This window comes from Setaria italica, chromosome VI (genome assembly GCF_000263155.2).
Source record: "Setaria italica strain Yugu1 chromosome VI, Setaria_italica_v2.0, whole genome shotgun sequence".
NCBI lineage: Eukaryota > Viridiplantae > Streptophyta > Magnoliopsida > Poales > Poaceae > Setaria > Setaria italica.
The window spans coordinates 6700102-6718055 of record NC_028455.1 but is presented as its reverse complement, the minus strand read 5'-3'; the positions used below and the strand labels follow the sequence as shown (position 1 = coordinate 6718055).

General features: G+C 44.5%; 3 protein-coding genes across 3 annotated transcripts; 2 read left to right on the top strand and 1 right to left on the bottom strand.

Annotated features, from left to right (window-relative positions):
- The first annotated feature begins 2264 nt into the window (after positions 1-2264).
- On the top strand, positions 2265-4432 carry LOC101757607. The gene is made up of 4 exons (XM_012846972.2): positions 2265-2527; positions 3525-3689; positions 3775-3831; positions 4150-4432. The coding sequence occupies exons 1-3, from the start codon at positions 2272-2274 to the stop codon at positions 3816-3818; spliced, it is 465 nt and encodes a 154-aa protein (XP_012702426.2). The 5' UTR covers positions 2265-2271; the 3' UTR covers positions 3819-3831; positions 4150-4432.
- A 402-nt stretch (positions 4433-4834) lies between these two features.
- Positions 4835-7629, bottom strand: LOC101757218 (zinc transport protein ZntB). The gene is made up of 4 exons (XM_004972887.2): positions 6802-7629; positions 6034-6113; positions 5549-5813; positions 4835-5452 (listed from the first exon to the last, which is right to left on the bottom strand). The coding sequence occupies exons 1-4, from the start codon at positions 7346-7348 to the stop codon at positions 5199-5201; spliced, it is 1146 nt and encodes a 381-aa protein (XP_004972944.2). The 5' UTR covers positions 7349-7629; the 3' UTR covers positions 4835-5198.
- A 3097-nt stretch (positions 7630-10726) lies between these two features.
- Positions 10727-12017, top strand: LOC101756802 (tryptophan aminotransferase-related protein 2). Its single transcript, XM_022827724.1, has 4 exons — positions 10727-10951; positions 11035-11315; positions 11449-11750; positions 11833-12017. The coding sequence occupies exons 1-4, from the start codon at positions 10727-10729 to the stop codon at positions 12015-12017; spliced, it is 993 nt and encodes a 330-aa protein (XP_022683459.1).
- The last annotated feature ends 5937 nt before the right edge of the window (positions 12018-17954 follow it).

Below are 17954 nucleotides of genomic sequence, written 5' to 3'. Positions count from 1 at the left end.
TGATTGCACGCGGTTGCACCACTTCGCGAGCCGATTTGAGCTGCATGGGAGTTAAGTAGATCCTCCCAAGTCCTCCGTGTTGTTCAACGCAGAAGCCGAAGTCCAGATTTTGCTTCAACAATTTCTCGATGTCCAATTAGGGAAGGAACCTTCTTCTGTCCATATCTCTCAATTAAAAGATGCCTTGACATAACCTTCCCGTAAGCCTACGGTACCTCCATTCTCCTCGCAATCGTCGCAGTACTCACGCGGCAGCAGTAAGAGAGGAGAGTGAGGGGAATGGGTCGAGGCGTGCGGGGAAGAGGAGAGTGGGGAGGGGGCCGGGGGGGAGGCGATATTTGTTTTGTGGTGCCGTCTGTTTGCCGAGTGTCCTACGTGGACACTCGGTAAAGAGTTTCTTTGCCGAGTGTCCAACGTAGGACACTCGGCAAAATTTTTTTGAAAAAAATTTAAAAAATATCCAACAGTTTCAAAAAAATACCAAATTTTCACACGAACCAATATAGGTTCTCTACTGACTATACAAAAAGTTTTGTAGTCAAACCGAACTCGACCGTCACTTCGACTCTAAATTTTTTCGAATCCTTTTCAAAGTTACTATTCTTCTTCTGAGATGCTTCGGTTTGTAATCATCGTACATGATAAAATGTGCAAAATCTTCTCAATTTTTTTCCACAGCCTCCACGTATTATATCATCACATCATGGCAAATCTCATAATTTTCAGACTTTGATTGTTTTTTTTACAATTTAAAAATACTACTGCCACACGTTCATGGTCGTGTTTCCTGAACAAGATGTTCGAAATTTCTTTTCATTTCATGGGTCAGGTCTCAAATTGGTCCAAATAACATGAATATCATTTTTCTACTCATTTTATTCCATAATTTGAATCACTTGCAGTTCAAATTTGACTTATACCAAAAATTCCCTTGAAATGCAATTAATTAAATAAATATAGCAAATAAATTCAAAAATATACCAAATTTTAACATGGAGTACCACATGTTGTATGTAGGGAGTAGAAAAAAATTTCATGGTGAAAAGAGAAAAAAAATTATTTTTTTGCCAAGTGTCAAAAAAACACTAGGCAAACCCCCCTATTTGCCGAGTGTTTTTTTTGACACTCGGCAAACCCCCCTCTTTGCCGAGTGTTTTTTTTGACACTCGCCAAACAGGGGGCTTTGCCGAGTGTTTTTCATTTGACACTCGGCAAAGCCCCTATTTGCCGAGTGTTTTTTTTTTGCCGAGTGTTTTTGGTTTGGCACTCGGCAAAGAGCTTGTTTGCCGAGTGTCCGAAAAAAAACACTCGGCAAAAAGAAAACACTCGGCGAATTTAAGGTTTCCCGTAGTGTACGTGCTGACGGAGATGGCGCCGTTGTTCCCCGGGTGTAACTACGAGCACTGGCCTATCGACGACCCATGCGGCGGCGCGGAGGAGCAGGGGGCCACTGCCGGCCCCGGCCCGCGTGGCGTCGCGGAGGAGCAGGAGCGCTGCGGCCTACCCTGATGGCGGTTAGTGCGGGTGGCGCGAAGGAGTGGGGCTGCCGTGGCCGGTCCCAGCGGCGGCCCGTGGCGCTCAAGCTCCCGCAGCACATCACGCCGTCGCCGCTCCTTCTCCCTTGCCCCAGCTCTGCATCCGTCGAGCCAGTGCCGGGCATCGGGCGCCGGAAGACTCTCACGAGTGCGGGAAGACTCTCTCGCGTGCGCGGGAAGACCGATTGGGGGAGGAGGAAAATCGTGTAAATATGCGCGGCGACGGGCTCTGTTTTGGCGTCACAAATAACTTGGGGAAGTTTTGCCCTAAATAAAGTATTAGGGGGTAGGATACAGATTCTTATGGAGTTGCTCTAAACCTGTCCCCGAGGATCATTTTATGTTCCTAAGCTTTTAAATTGTGTTATTAGATCTACCGAGAGAATAGGATCTACGATAATGTCTGTCTCTCTATTTTGGACTACTGATGACATCCATGATAAATTTAAGATCTAAAATGTATTTTGAGAGCATTAGGAACTGATAATATCTTAGAACAATTTTAGGATCAAAAATGTATTTCTAGAGCACCTGGGACGAGCTCAGAGACCTGATGACATCCCTTCGTGGTCATTCATGTATTTTACTTCTGAATAAAATATGAGTCATGTAAGAAGGAAAAATCGATTATCTTTTTTAAGGCCCGTCAGCGCATTATAGCCCGATTTTGGCCCAATTTTTCGGCCCAACGGTGGGCCGCTTCGCTAGTTTCCACCACACTACTGGAGCCCTCTAGATGGGACCATCAGTAATGGACGGCGCAGATCTCCCCTCCTCCTCCGCCGCCGCCGGCGACCGGCGTCCGGAGAGCGCGGGGCACGGTAGCGGCGCGGAGGATGAGCGGGCCGCGTACCCGCCGGAGCGTTGCGAGGCGCTGGCCGCTGCGATCGCGGGGGTGCTGGGCGGCGCGCTGCGGGAGCACGAGGCGCGGGCGGCCGCCACCGCCCGGAGCCAGGACGAGGTCGCCGCCGCCATCGACCGCCTCAACGGAGGTGGGTGAAAAATCTCTGCTGCTCCCTCTCGCCTTCCCCGCGACAATCCCTTCCACTCGCTCCCTGATGCTACTGCGGTCACGTGAATGGCCGTGTTGCTTAGGGTTCTGAAACTTCTGATGCGTAGCATTTTTGCCTCATTAATGCTAGGTTAGGTTCATATTGTAGTGTTAATTCAAAACTGAAGATTTAATGGGATCTAAATGGCATACCGAATGGGTTATGTGTTCTGTATTTGTATCTGGGTACACTTTGCCACTTTGGGATCTTAACCATGCACAAGGCGAAGTCAAAATTTTGAGTTCGTTGCCACGGCAATTGAGTCAAAATCTCTCTTGTGCAATATTAAATCTCTCTTGTGCAATATTTTTTATGTTTTTACATGCGTGTATTGAGGTGTATATGAACCTCATTTGAATCATCCCGTGTAAACTATAAACTACTTCCTTCTTTCCTTTATGTATGGGGTATTAGGATTTCAAAAGGTCTCGACTCTCGAAAGTAAACTTTGACCATTAATTTCTCTCCAGTATATTATCAATGTAAACTTGTTGGTAAATATCATATTAAAATGCTAATAAGCCTTAAATTGAGAAAAGGAGGGAGTATGTTGTAAACATATGATCGCAGTAGTTAATAGTTGCTTTATTTAATGCCAGCCAAATCCAATTATTGCTAGAGACTGAGAGTTAATGAATTGATTTGTAAATTCTAGCAGTTAAAAATATGCCATCAATAAATCGAGCAACTCAGGGTTTGGGCCAGCTTGTACTAGAAATAATAAAGTTCAAGACAATCTTGGAGCTATACTTTTACCTGTCTATTCCTTGGAGTGCTCTTTTTTGCACTTTCTACTTTCTACTTTGAACCCCCCCCCCCCCCCCCCCCTGATTGTTCAATTTTTTTTTCATATATCAATGGACTAGACAATTTTTTTGCTGAACAATATGTATGTGTACCCAGAAACTGCATGGAACTGAGCCTAATGTTTTTGCAGAATTGGACAGACTATTAGAGAATGCACCTTCACTGGTAATAATGCAACATTCAGCAAGGATTTCCACTATCCGTAAAAGAATTTCAGCACTGAACATGCTACTGAAGTCCATACAGCGCCGCATTGATAACATTGATAGAGTAATTTCGACTGGTTTGACAAGTGGTACTGCCCGTGATAGTAATGTTATCGTCTGATTCTTTGTCTGTGGATGAACCATTAAGATGAACACATGGCTTTGTTTTTGCAGATCATTCATCTCCTGTACAGTCTCAAAGCCTGAAGCCCAAGTGAAGTTGAATTTAAGGTGCACCACTTAGTTTTTCTTCATGTTATTATCCATTTATCTGTGCTGGAGTCATGATAAACCTAAGCAAACAACATAAAGTATGCTGGCTTTAGTATTATGACAGTACTTCTGTAGATGCAGGTCTTAGTATTTTTTTTGCTAACACTTCATGAGAGATAAAATTAAATCCATAGAGGTGAGGCTTCCCTACTTTTGCTGGAAACAGTTAGATCCTACTCTGTAGTAAACAACATAAGAAGCAAATCTACTTTTCTTTCGTACACTTGCACGCTTGTTTGCTTAGTTGCATCCTAACACTGTTACTCTTCATTACAGGTTCTAGAAGAGGAGTTCCAGTGGTGTCCATCAATTGTCCACCATATCTGTGCGGTAGAGTCATCATTCGGTGCAGTCTGCAGATCAAAGTGAAATTATACGGGGTTGTGCATAGAAATGAAACCTCATAATTTCTTTTTTCTACGAGAGGTGTATCATTGAAACACTCCGTTTCTTTTTGGGAAGAATGAAGTGTGCTTTTAGCTTTGCCATTTTCCCTTGTACTTGAATATTATGGGGAACTCATAGAATAAAATTGACACCTTTGAGCGATTTTGATCCATGCTCGCTTCTATTCATGATTCTTGAAGATGTCAAAATCTGGAATCCACAATTGTTTATCTTATCAAAAATGTCGGTAGATGCCAAATATGCCATGAACATTTTTAGATCTGAAGGTTCCTTCTGGGCAGGTGTGAAGGTGTCTTCTAGCCAGGCCTATCTCCAATTCCAAACCAAATGTCAAACTCACATGCAGCAATTTGTTTACTCGATGGATCCAATCAGCACACTTGCATATTCTGGTCGGCACTTTTGGAGGTAAAGTACTTGCAACTTTCGTTGCTTCCACAATCAACTCAAGGGAAATAAAACAGAGACTTGGTCATGTTTTGCCAGCATTGTCAATTGCTAGGAATGTGCAATCATGCTGGCATGCAGCAAAGCAATGAACACACCAACATGCTTCAGAAGAACAGGCCAAGCATTTGTTCAGCACGTTGCAGTTTCAGCGTGCCATAAACATGACCAAATTTGCTTGACTACATAAAGAGCAGCCTGGAAGAACAATGGCCAAGTATCATGGGGAAATTGTCACAGTTTTGAGGGGAAAAAATGTTACAGTTACGACCATGAGCTTATATGCTTCCCCAACATACCAAAGACTACAACAAAAATGAACTAATCAATGAACAAGATATGAACCTCCAATGGAGGTTCTCCTTCAAACCTGTACATGTGTTGACTGTCTAGGATCTTTTCCTCTAATTTTACAACATCACTGTCATTAACCTTACCGCTGAGATGAGCACCGTAGTTTGTAACTATTGTCATAGGCGCATGTAACCTTCTTTGTGACCTTTGAAGAGTTTCAGGTGTCTTTTGTTCTGAGAATTGTTCCGCTTCAGTTCACGACGGGTTCTCCATGTCGTCACATGTGAATACAATGAAGGAAACAAGAAACAGAGCAACAGAAGCAGCAAGATCGCGACACATATTAGCATGACATTCATGAAGCCATCTCGGTTCTTTGGGTTCTTGTTCTGCTCGGTCCATGGCACACCACCAACATTCATCCCGAAAACTGGACAAATTGTGCAATTATAAGTCATGTAAGTGAGAACCAAAGAAATGAATTGGGGAAAGTAGACATGAATGAGAACCAGTAGAAAGAACTTACCTCCTGTGACAATGGATAGAGGAAGGAATATTATGGAGAGAAATGAAAGATAGTATAAGCTTTTGTTTATCTGCTCGGATTGCCAACTGTCCAGACTAGCCTGAAGTGTTGTCACTCTATTTGTTATGAATCCTAGGTTTTCTTTGAGCCTCCTAAGGCGACCTATCAGATCTTCAAGGGCGGCAATGTCTCCTGTTGAGAACCAACTCTTGCTCGCACATTTTTCCTTCACACGGGGGAACACTTGTTCACCATGAGAAACAACCTACACAAACAAAATAGTAGCATCAATCTGTGCCTTCTGTAAGTCCATACATTAATTCAATTCAACTGACTGTTCTTTCAGAGTATGGAAGTCAAATTACAAGCAACACAGCATGATAACCTTCAACATCGAATGGTCACTTACTCCATGCACATTGCAATTTTGACTAGAACTCAAACAGTGTAAATTGTAAACATAGGATCCCAGGATTCCAATGTACCTGAAGCAGGCGCTGTAAATCAAGATGCATTTTTGGGAATCTCCTGCCATCCAGCAAAAGTTTCCTCATAAAGTGACCACCTGCAAGCAATATCCACCACCAATCATGAAGCTAAGTCCTTAGGGAGGAAGAGGTGAGAATGCGAAATGGCATTTGCCAGAGTATACTAGAATGCAGGCCAAGACGTTTTCCCTCTAGATTTCCACAATGCTAGCCCTTTTCCTGAAGCAGACACAATTTACTAGACATAGGTCGCATTGCATTGTAGATGGTTGACACTCATGACCATGTGAAGTGGGTCTAATCAGCAAGCACTACTACACCAGGATCATGATTCATGACATATCAGCATCAGAGTCCTTGTCAATGTTACATTCAGTTCAGACTTGCATTCAACCATTTCGAAATGTCTCGATTTGTCGTTCTGATGCAAATAAACAATCACACGCCTTCAACGACGACGTCCATCCCGTCAAGGATCCCGATCCCCGTTCTCCTCTGACCCAGCTTGCCATTTTTGACCAATGTCACATTTTTTACCATCGTTTGCATGACTCGCTCGATTTCATTGTACACCAGTGATGATGATCCCATCCATCCTAATTAGGATGTGAGTTCATGCAGCAGAGGTCTACATTTTTCGCCTTCACCAACCACAGAGGCGTAGGTTGGCAGCAAAGCGAAAACTTTTATCCAGATGAGGAATATGAATGGAAGCTTACGCGATTGCCGAGCAAGAAAGCAACCCCCGACCGACCGACCGCTTACCTTTGTCGAGCTGCAGCTCGATGGCGTCGAGGTCCATCTCGAGGCGCGTGACAATGTCGTGGACGTGGTCGACGTGGGTGCCGAGGACGTGCACGAGGAGGTTGGACACCGTCCGCGGCACCGGGTTGTCGGTGTGCGCGCCGTCGGCGTGGTTCATGGCGAGCAGCGACTCGAGCAGGCGCTCCTCGATGACGACGCCGCCGTCGACGGCGCGGCCCCCTCCGTGGCCCTCGTCGGAGAGCGAGACCGCGACGCCGAGCGGCACCTCGGAGAGGAGCGACGCCTGCGTGGTTCCGAACGCGAGGCGCGGGACGCCGCCGACGGAGACGGTGACGACGGAGGTCTCGGCGACGCGCGCGGCGAGGCGGAGCGCGTACGCGCTGCCGACGGGCCCCGGCGAGCTGACGCGGAGCAGGAGCGCGTCGCCGCCGCCGGCGGCGGAGGCGCAGTGCGGGCCCGTGGCGACGAACGCGAGGATCTCCTGCAGCGTGAGCGGCGGGCAGAGGAGCTCGATCAGCGCCTGCGCGTGGTGGAGCGGCTTGGCCATGGCCGCCGCGCCCGCGCCAGCGCCGCCGGGAGCCGCGCGCGGGAGCTCGACGTGGTGCCACGTGAACTCCCCTGGCCGGCTCGCCTTCCCCGACGCGGCAAGGCCCCAGGGCGCCTCCGCGAACCCGCCCTCGCCGTCGAACACGTACGAGTGCCGCGGCACCGCGCCGGACGGCAGCAGCTTGCCGACCGCGGGGGACGGGGAAGGGGGCGGCGGCCCCCACCGCGGCGGCAGGTGGTTGGAGCCGAAGCCGGCCGCCTCCGCAAACGGGGCGGGGTCGCCGGCGCCGGCCGCCATTGGCATTGGAATTAGCGCCCGCGGAATGCCCACGTGAACGGCTTATATCGCAATTCGCGGGAGCCGCAGGGATCTGGAGGCAAATTCGCGAAAAATGGCTGGACCTTTCTGCAAAATAATCTGGACCGTTCCTTCGTTCCCCGGTGTCGGCTGGTAAGGAAGGTTGTTAAGCGTAACCCGGGGAGGTTAGTTGCTAATATAATAGTAGTAGTACTCATATAGAATTTTTAGGTTTTATCAGGGTAACAGTGGTAATAAAAGTTTTAAATAAAAAATAAATGGTTCAATAGAATTATGTGATTTTTAAACTATTTTCAGTTAGGTGATTTGATTAAAAAAATAAAAAAATGGAACAAAGATTAATATAAATTATTTTTAGGTGATTTGATTAAAAATGGGGGGGAAGAGGAGGAGGGTGAGTGATCTTTGCATGGGTTTGACTAATTTGGGAATCTCTCTGGTTTTGTGCCGGATGGAATCCATCACAATGTGCAGGTGTTGTCAATTCATTATTAGCCAATGCCCAATGTAACTTCTTATTTTTTTTTCGTTTTGGATTCAGAGTTTAATCTTTGTTCATATGCATGATTGCACGTGAGTCCAGTCAGGCTTCGGACAGAACAAAAAAAAACAGAGAATAGTGGAACCACTTGCTCTACTAGGAAACTAACAAAAATTAAAGCTGCATGACCTAATCACATTTTCGGGACATAGATCTCCAACGTCTGTCCATTCCTTTTAATTCAAAATTTTCGGTTTTCTTTCGTGAGGAGGTTGATTTCAGGCATTTCTTTTTGCGTGGAGGAGAATACTAAATTACTGGGTCAGGCCATTTAGTCGTGGTGATGGATGGCCCAGCCCATTTGGGATGGACCGACCCAGCCAGATCGCGGGCCTGGATGTGATTCCACTCGTTCATGCGCGATGTGTGATGTCCGGCGAGTGCTCAGCTCTTGCTCTTCACCGACAAATGGAGCTCTTAGCTTGTTCCCGTGGTTAAGACTTTGGCTTGCAGAACAATGTTTATTTGGATTTGTACTCTTGCTAAAATGCTGAACTATGTGTGATGTGATCTTTTGAACAATGTGTGATGCATTATTTGTAATGTTATGTGATCCTTGTGCTTCATATATTATGTTGATTTACATAATTGATGGCTGTGAGTTCCTGTGTGGGCATGCCCGCGGGCACACGACACCGGTGGATGACGGGCATGAGCGTGAGCACAACTTTTTACCCGGGGTGGGTTGTGGGCACATGTGTGAGATTAACTTTACGGAAAAGAAAAAGGATCTGTACAGTATGTGCGTATGAATAATGTGCCAGTTGCCATCCTTAGATGGAAGCACAGTCGAGCCGCCCGTGAGGAGGTGGCGTTAGAAAGTGCAAGTTCCACAATCCACTCATGATAAGGGTGATCTGAGCCCCCACGCAGCTATGCGCGCGTGCATTTGTCCTCCTCCATTCATGGATATCCACCGCAATAGCTCCAAAACATTCCCTGCCCCCGCCCCACAAGCGTCTCTGTGCCAAGCAGCACCCAGCCACTCACTATGTGAAAACACATTATGCATAATAGGTGACACGAGAAAGGTGACTCAATGAGAATGTCAGAATATTTTAGTGACACATGCAATGCATTTCACTCAAAGGAGAATGGACCAATCAACCCGGCCATGCCAGGATTGATGTGATGTTGGTGGAGTGGGTTAGTTGGGGCACTACGGGAATAGCGAGGCCCGCCATGCATGCTGATGTGGAAAAACTAGATCTCTTTTGGATCCGAACAAAACAAAACAAAATCTCTAAAAAAAAATCCGTAATAAAAGGGCACTACTAAGAGGAGTGATGGACGAGGACGGGATGGGACGATGGTGATCTGTGATACGATGATGCTGGTCAAATGGCGCTAGCATGCAGGAGCCGGAATTAAGATCAGATCGTTCCATTGACCCTTTCCATGCATGCAGACGTGAAGGCATGTGTGGCTGGAATTGGTGCTGCAGCAGGACATGCATGGGAATGAGTCATGCATGCTGCTTATCCATCCCTTGCGGCAACCAACAGAATAAGATCACTCACCCTGCCGTCTCGATCATAAGTTCATAACCTGCCGCTACCGCAGCCCTAATTAGTCGACCAGCCCTAACAAGTTTCTCTTCCTCCGTGGCCGTCGTCCTCCGCGATCTCCACCCGCGCTTGGAGGATCGGATCTCCTTCAACGCACGGTAAGGAACACGCACGTTTCTATTTAGTTCGTTTGCTTGTTTCAGAATTCGGAAACTAGCTAATGCTGCCGTCAAAATCTCTAAGCAGTTAGGTTGAGTGCTTTTCGACTAAAACTAATGACCTGTACACTGTAAACTTCCTTCAATACATTCTTTTTTTTAGATCTTCCTTCAACACATTCCTACTTGATTTCACTAAGCAGCAGGCTGTGATGTTAATTACTTGACGTGCTTGGAAATTGCAGATGCAGACGGCTCCGGCGAGAGGAATGGAAGTTGTTCCGTAGCTCGCCATGTTCCCTTCCTCTTCCGACGGGTGATCGGAGGTGAGCTCGCGGCCTGTGAAAAGCAGCTAGGGCATGGTGGCCAGGGAGAGGAGCGGTGGGATGGCGGTGCGGTGCGCCAGGAGGATCGGGGTTGCCGCCTCCGTGGCGGCGAACCTGGCCTTCCTAGCGATGTACATCCACCGGCGCTACTTCGGCGGGGGCCGATCCGACGGCGGCGGAGGTAGCGGCAAGGAGATCACCACGGTGGAGCCGTCCAAAGGCAAGCCGCCGGTCACCCCGGACTCCGTCGTCAACCTCGACCAGTGAGTCATCTGATCTGATACATCCATCGATCTCATTTCTTTTCTCTACCTTATCCATCATGGTGTCCATCTCCATGATGAATTCTAGATCTCTATTCAGTTTTCTTTCTATTTCTAAAAATACTGGGAGTTTGTCTTGAAGATGAATTCAAGATACACGCATGTGCACGTACGTGTCCTTGCAGAGGTGACCCAACTTTGTACGACGAATTCTGGCGCTTGATGGGAGGCCGTGCGACGATCACGATCCCTGGATGGCAGACGATGAGCTACTTCTCCGACCTCGGTGGCTTCTGCTGGTTCGTCGAGCCTGGGTTCGAGCGCCAGGTCCGCCGCCTCCACCGCCTCGTCGGCAACGCCATTGTCGACGGGTACCACCTGCTAGTCGGGACAGGATCCACGCAACTCTTCCAGGCTGCGCTCTTCGCGCTCTCGCCTGCAGAAGATGGCGAGCCCATGAGCGTCGTCTCGCCAGCGCCTTACTACTCGGTAACAACAGATCGATCGTTCATGACGAGAAATGCATGCCCTTTTGATGAATTTTGAGGAAATGTTCACATGATTATGTACAGTCCTACCCATCTGTGACAAATTTCCTCAACTCCGGGCTCTACCGCTGGGATGGCGATGCCAATACGACGTTTGCCGGTGACACCTGCATTGAGCTCGTTTGCTCGCCAAACAATCCTGATGGCGGAATCAGAAAAGCTGTTACCAAGTCCAAGTCCGGGAAGACCATTCATGACTTTGCCTACTATTGGCCGCAGTACACCCCCATCACCGAGGCAGCTGACCACGACATCATGCTGTTCACTGTCTCTAAGTGCACCGGCCATGCTGGCACAAGGCTAGGGTAATCATCTTTCCATTTATGATCAAAATTGTTAAATATGAAAAATAACGTCTTCACCGATAGTAATCTATCACATAATTTTTACATAAAATCAAAATTAAATGACCCATGGTTGTTTCCTAAATTTTTCCAGGTGGGCGTTGGTGAAGGACATGGAGGTGGCCCAGAAAATGACCAAGTTCATTGAACTAAACACCATTGGTGTGTCTAAGGACTCGCAGCTCCGCGCCGCAAAGATCCTCAAGGTTGTCTGTGATGGATATGAGCTATCGCCCACTAGCAAAGTAAACCTCCTCTTCCATTTTGCTCAACGAAAAATGGCAGAACGGTGGAGCAGACTTCGTGCTGTTGTGGCAACCTCGGGCATCTTTAGCCTCCCAGATAAGCTCTCTAGCTACTGCATGTTTGCTAAGGAAGTCGTCTCGGCCAATCCTCGTAAGCATCACATCTTTTTTCATCTTTTTATATCTAAAATAATAAATATAGTTGTTTCTCATATTAAGTTCCTTATTGCTAGCATTCGCATGGCTTCGTTGCCATAAAGATGGTGTAGAGGACTTTGAGTCTTTCCTACGTGAGCGTAAAATAATCACTCGAGGTGGATCAAAGTTTGGAGTGGATGAGAGGGTTGTGAGGATTAGCATGCTTGACACAGATGAAGCCTTCAATGTGTTCCTTGGTCGTATTGCCTCCTTAAAGTGAAGCCATGAATGTCGATAGATCAAAGTTTGGAGTGGATGAGAGGTGGATCAAAGTTTGGAATGGATGAGAGGGTTTTGAGGGTTAGCATGCTTGACACAGATGAAGCCTTCAATGTGTTCATTGGTCGTATTACCTCCTTAAAGTGAAGCCATGAATGTGGATAGAAGCATTGCATGACTTCAAGAATAAGATGTTATAAATGTTGATTAAATGGAAGGATGCATCTGACAATTTTAGAATTTTCTTGTTTCGTGATTTATCGAATTTATATTACTGTGATGTCTTATGTTATATAATCATGACTAGTTATTGTGATAAACTATTCATGGACCATAACTATATTGGGTCAACAATAATTCATTTTTTCTATTCATATTATACTTCAAATGTATCATTGTAACTAATAATTATGATATAAGTAAAGGTCTACTTATATGAATAAGTGCAATATAGGGACACATGTTCATGCGCTCATGTGCCCAAGGACCTATTTCATTCAGTCGCACTTAGATTTTGCATTGTGATTAGTTCCAAAATTAATTACTAGAAAGAGATTGAGTTAGTGAAAGGATCTTGTATGTCGACTAGAAGGGGGTTGAATAGTCAAACCTAAAATTTATCGCAATCTAAAACACTTTTGTCAGCGACTTCCGGAGTTTTCGCAGATTTCTACGGAATCTCCCCAAAAACCGGCTTAGCCGATTTTCCACAAAAAACCCCAACAATGTGAAAGATGCCCCCAACTAGTTCTAGCACAAACCAAACTTGACATGCACTTCTATAGATGATTTCCAGCAGGTTGAAAAGGTCCTGCACATAAGTAAGCATACCCAAGTAGGTCGAAGCGGAAGCACAAATAAATGCTAGATTGAACAAGTGAGGCAAACCGAAATGGAGACTCGAGGATTTGTTTATCCGAAGTTCAGATTTACCACTGTGAATCCTACATCCCCGTTGAGAAACTCTTCAGGATACGAGTCTCTTTCAACTCCCTTCCAATAACTTGGGTCGCACTCGACCGCTTCCCCATTTCCACTAGATGATCTTTTCCCTTGCAGAGGCAAGATCGCAGCCCTCACAAACTTGCCGCTGCTCACCACACTTTGGGAGCTAGCCGGCGACGCCTAGCCGTCTAGGAGGCTCCACCTCCAAGAGTAACAAATGCTTCACAAGTTGCTTTGATGTCAACTACAAGTGCTCAAGCTATGGATTGCTCACAGGTGCTCTCTAATGCTCACACACAATCTCACTCTCCACCCAACTCTAGGATTTATCAAGAATTACACAAATCTCACAAAGAGAGGGGAGAGCTCCACTAGTGTTAGAAAGGCTTCCGCACGCTCTAAGTCCAGCAAACACCAGCAACCCCTCAAGGAGGAGACCAATGGGTATAAATACCCCAAGCCAAATAAACTAGCCGTTAGAGCAGAGGAAAAACCGGCTAAGCCGGTTTCCCAAATTTGCTAGGCTGATTTTCAAACAAACTAGCCATTACCCGTGTCAGAGCCAAAAACTGGCCAAGTTGATTTTGGCTGAGTTAGTGCACTTCGGGACTTCTCTCAAGGCTTATCTCACATGGGTCAACTATAAACACTTTTGGTTTTGTCAATCAACCAATGTTGCATCCCTCTTGATAGTACAACATACCTATACTCAAAAATAAATATAAATGATATTTCAATCACTTGAGCTTGTATTTCTTCACTCATGCCATACTTTATCCATGTCAACTTGAGGGCTTCAACATTGCATTCTAGCTGAGCACATCCATCTTGAGCTAGTAGCTTAGGATTTTCCAACATATGTGATCCAAGTCATAATTCCAATCCTTAAGCTACTCCAATATGTCCTCCGACAAATATTTGATGCATTGCATTGCTTCACTCGGTAATGCTTGATTTGATACCTCAAAATCTCCCAAGTACTAGCCACTTCACCCTAGTAAAGATCCCATGTCTCAAGTTGTCACTTGACCAAACTTTGCTTAGTACCTCGTCGCTAATCCCTTGCTTGACTTCTTCATCCAATCGTGCTATTTTGAGCTTAGCTTTGCCTTGACATCAACATTGAATATCCATTCCTCATTTGCAAGCTTTCAATAATGAGACCAATAATATCACATAGCTCCATGTCTCTTAGTCATGCACACTATCTTGCTCTTCTCTCTTATATTAACATCCCATTGTCTTCCAACAAGCTTTCATATTATTTAGAGACCATTGTATCAACCATATCACCATGTTTTTAACCTTATTTCAATTCGCTTGTCATATGTCACACTTTTGCTTCATGGGATCACATACTTTCATGAGAATGAGCCATGTATTCTTCCATTCATCAATAACACAATATACACATGAGAATAAATTTCTGCTCATAATCTTTAGCAAACAAGTTAGTCATTTAATCATTTTGTCATACAATTCACAAAAACCCACTTAGAAGCCTAGATGCTCTTTCAGTTAGTGAGCAGTTAACTCATAGAAAATAAAATCAAAATTTTACATAATGAACTTACGTGAACATGGAATGGGAAAAAATTTACTCCTCACGTCTTAATTTTTACATGAAAATTGCTATCTCACCTCACTCACTAAAATGTTAAGAAACTAAAAGATAGCATTTCATCTACCCAGGACTCTCTCTTCAATACCTTCTCAACAAAATGCAATAAATAAATCAAATTTCTTTTACAACTATACATGTGTAGTGTAAAAACATAAAAATATATGGCATTACAATGATGAGTGTGGAGATGAACCAGCTGCAAGTGAAGCAATTCAAAGTATAACCAAGGAGTATTTAGTAAATCCAATTCAGATATTGATCTGCTCCACAGATGAATTTTTGAATTGAGCCCCTCGACCAGCAAACCTGAAGTTACATTACGGCGACTTTGGGAACGCAAATCCCCTCCGGGATCCCAGCAATTTCCTGGGGCCGAAAGCCCCCGCGGAGAATCAGCCACGGGCCAAATTGACCTGGCCTTTGGAAACCCTCGCGAAGGGGCTCGCCCACCTAACCCACGCATTTTCCCCGGGGCAATGCTTTCCCACCTGGTTACATCGGGTGCAACTTCCCCGTGCATCGCGAGCACCGCCGCCCTCCCCTTCTTGGCCTCCCTCTTCGACCCGACGACTGCCCTGCCACTACCTCCTCCTCCTCTCCAATCGGGATGGCAACATTCTCCTCCCACTGCAACCAATCCACTCATCCCTCCACCTTGTAGCCGCGCTCCGCTCCACGCCTTTAGAGATCCAGTTGGACTTGGATTGCTTTCTTCGTCTCGTCTCTTGGGTAAGATTCTCTCCTCCTTAGCCAAGATAGATTGACATTTCTCCCATGGATGATGCCTGTGGCCCTTTTCCATTCGGCATGATGCTATCCTTTCTTTCCCTGCCCCCAGGAAGGCAGGAATCGAATCCGTTAGATCTTTGTTGCTGAATCCACTGGTTTCGCCATGGATTCGTTCATTCATTCATTTTGACTCGGTTTGATGTCATTACCCATGAGATTTGGTCGCATTGCCATCTAATTTTGACTTCACGATCTGTGTACTGCATAATCCTCTGTTTGAATTTGCAGCTTATCATCTATGTTATTTCCTGTTGAGATCTGTGAAAATAGAAGTTTAATTGGTTGCAAGTGTTTTTTTACTGTAGTGATATTTCTACTAGTTTAAATGGTTGCTTGACAGATCTTTGAAAGTGTATAGTACTCATTCTACTAATTAATAATATCAGGAGGAAGTTAGCCGATTCATGTTAGCTACCTGTAAGCTTAATTCAATTGTAGCCTTTACTTTATTAAACTTGGGCAACTCATCTTTGGTTGCTGAAAGTTTGTTTGATTTCTCACCAATTACTTAGTAGCTTTGAGGGGCAAGCTGTTTTTCTTCAGAGCTTAACATGGAAGGGATTTGCTAGGGAAAACTCATCCTGTTGTTCAGTAACTATCTTATTCTTTCTGCTATAGGGAATAATGTGATTATATTTAACCAAGTATACTTATATAAGAAAGCAAAATTTTTCCTAGGAAGTACTTTCATAATTGGTGCAGACACTGCAGCTAGGCTTGTTAATGTAAGAAGTACGACTCATGATAAAACTACCTACCAGTTTAGTCTATTTCCTTTATGAGAGGATGTTTTAGTTTTTGGTTTTAGTGGTTGTGTTAATTAGATAATAATATCCAACCCAAATACCCAATGTTCGAGTAGCAACTTACCGTTTCTTTCACTTTTTTAGTTTCTTATCAGCATACTTTGTACTTACTTTTGAGCATGTATTACCTTCACGGTTGATTTCATGTCTTCAAATAGAGTTGCGCAAATTCAAGTTTCAGCACAAAACTTTCCTCACATATCTATCATGGAAGCCTTTTTGAGCATTGAAACTGCTTACAAGAAGCACTAGCATTATGTTTGCTTTGACCACATCGCCTAAATCCAGCTGGTGTCTTGCATTTTCAGGCTGCTTGCAAAAACGTTCATTCTTGATTAGTGTCAGCGCAGCATCTATTTCTAATGCAGGTGCCACTAAGACCATCTAGGCCTATATTCAACTAATTTTCCAGTAGAGTAGCTGTTTCTGGAAGTACAAAGCTGCATGTCAGAGTAGCTGTTTCTGGAAGTACAAAGCTGCATGTCAGGTTAATAACATTTCATTTACTTTTTGATTAATGCTTGACAAAAAAAGTGTTACGATTTAGTAGTGAAATTATATAATTTGGTTTTCATATGCTGTTTACATTAATGCTTGTTTAATTGGCAATTGCAGATGTCTTATTGGATCACACCAGTAAGGGGGACTTGCTGATCTTGCATGGTTTTGTCATCGCTTTTCGGATCCACATTGTTGCTATTTTTGTCATGCCATGTATGGCATAGTAAGATTGTTAAAGTTTTAAGTTGGTACCTAAACTAAAAGTTGGAAGTGATACTTTGTACGATTTGTGTCATGGTAAACCTTGAGATGCGTTGGCTTGGATGCAAGTGTGAACCGAACTAAAGCGAGTCTTTTTTGCTATGAGACGTGTTCTTAAACTTAATATGTGAAGTTGGTATTTGTATGTCGATGTGAATGTATGGATGTCGATGTGAATGTATGGATGATCATGCAATCCATTTTTGTTCTTAGGGATTCCCATTATATTATTTTTGATGAATTTTCTAAAGTTGGTATTCATGCTTACATTGGCTAATTGAGCAGACCCAATAATAGTAGATATATTGAACATGCAGAACGAAGAATTTGGGACTATATTGATTTTTTTCTTTTTCCTGATTTTTTGCTCTCTGGGATTTCTCTCCCTTTACTCCCAAAGATTGCCAGCAGATAGGGAATTACTACCCAACAAAACTCCCCCTCCACGACGTACCTACCCTAGGTTAGCGCCCCTTCGTTTTCGAACTAAGCCTTAGTGGGTATTTGATCCAAACATATCATTTTCACCAATGCACTGGAATCTACTAGTATACAACCTGCAACGCTGCAAATAGTTTTCTGCTGCACATAGAGTATTTTTTCTACACTATAGTAGTTCACCAACAAGGGGTTTACAAGTTAGAATGACATACAAAATAGAAGCACAAAAGCTTTGGCAATTTTCCAAGGTACGAAATCGTGGGCTATGGAACTTAGCGGAGACCCTCCAAAAACGCTATGAGTGCTACAGTGCCCGCTACAGTGGCACTGACCCATTTAGCGGATTGCAAAAAAATAGGAAAATTATAGCCCATAACATAACCAAATATTAATACTTTAGTATAGTTCTAGAGAATATAACATAACCAAATAAAATAAGTAAAACAAACAAGTGCATAGCAACCACAGTTTGGAGTATAGACTTTTATAGTTCAAGATCACACTTCACTCAGACATCACAGCTTCAAATTTTTCACTCAATCAGACAAGTTGAAAGAGGCAGAATTATCAT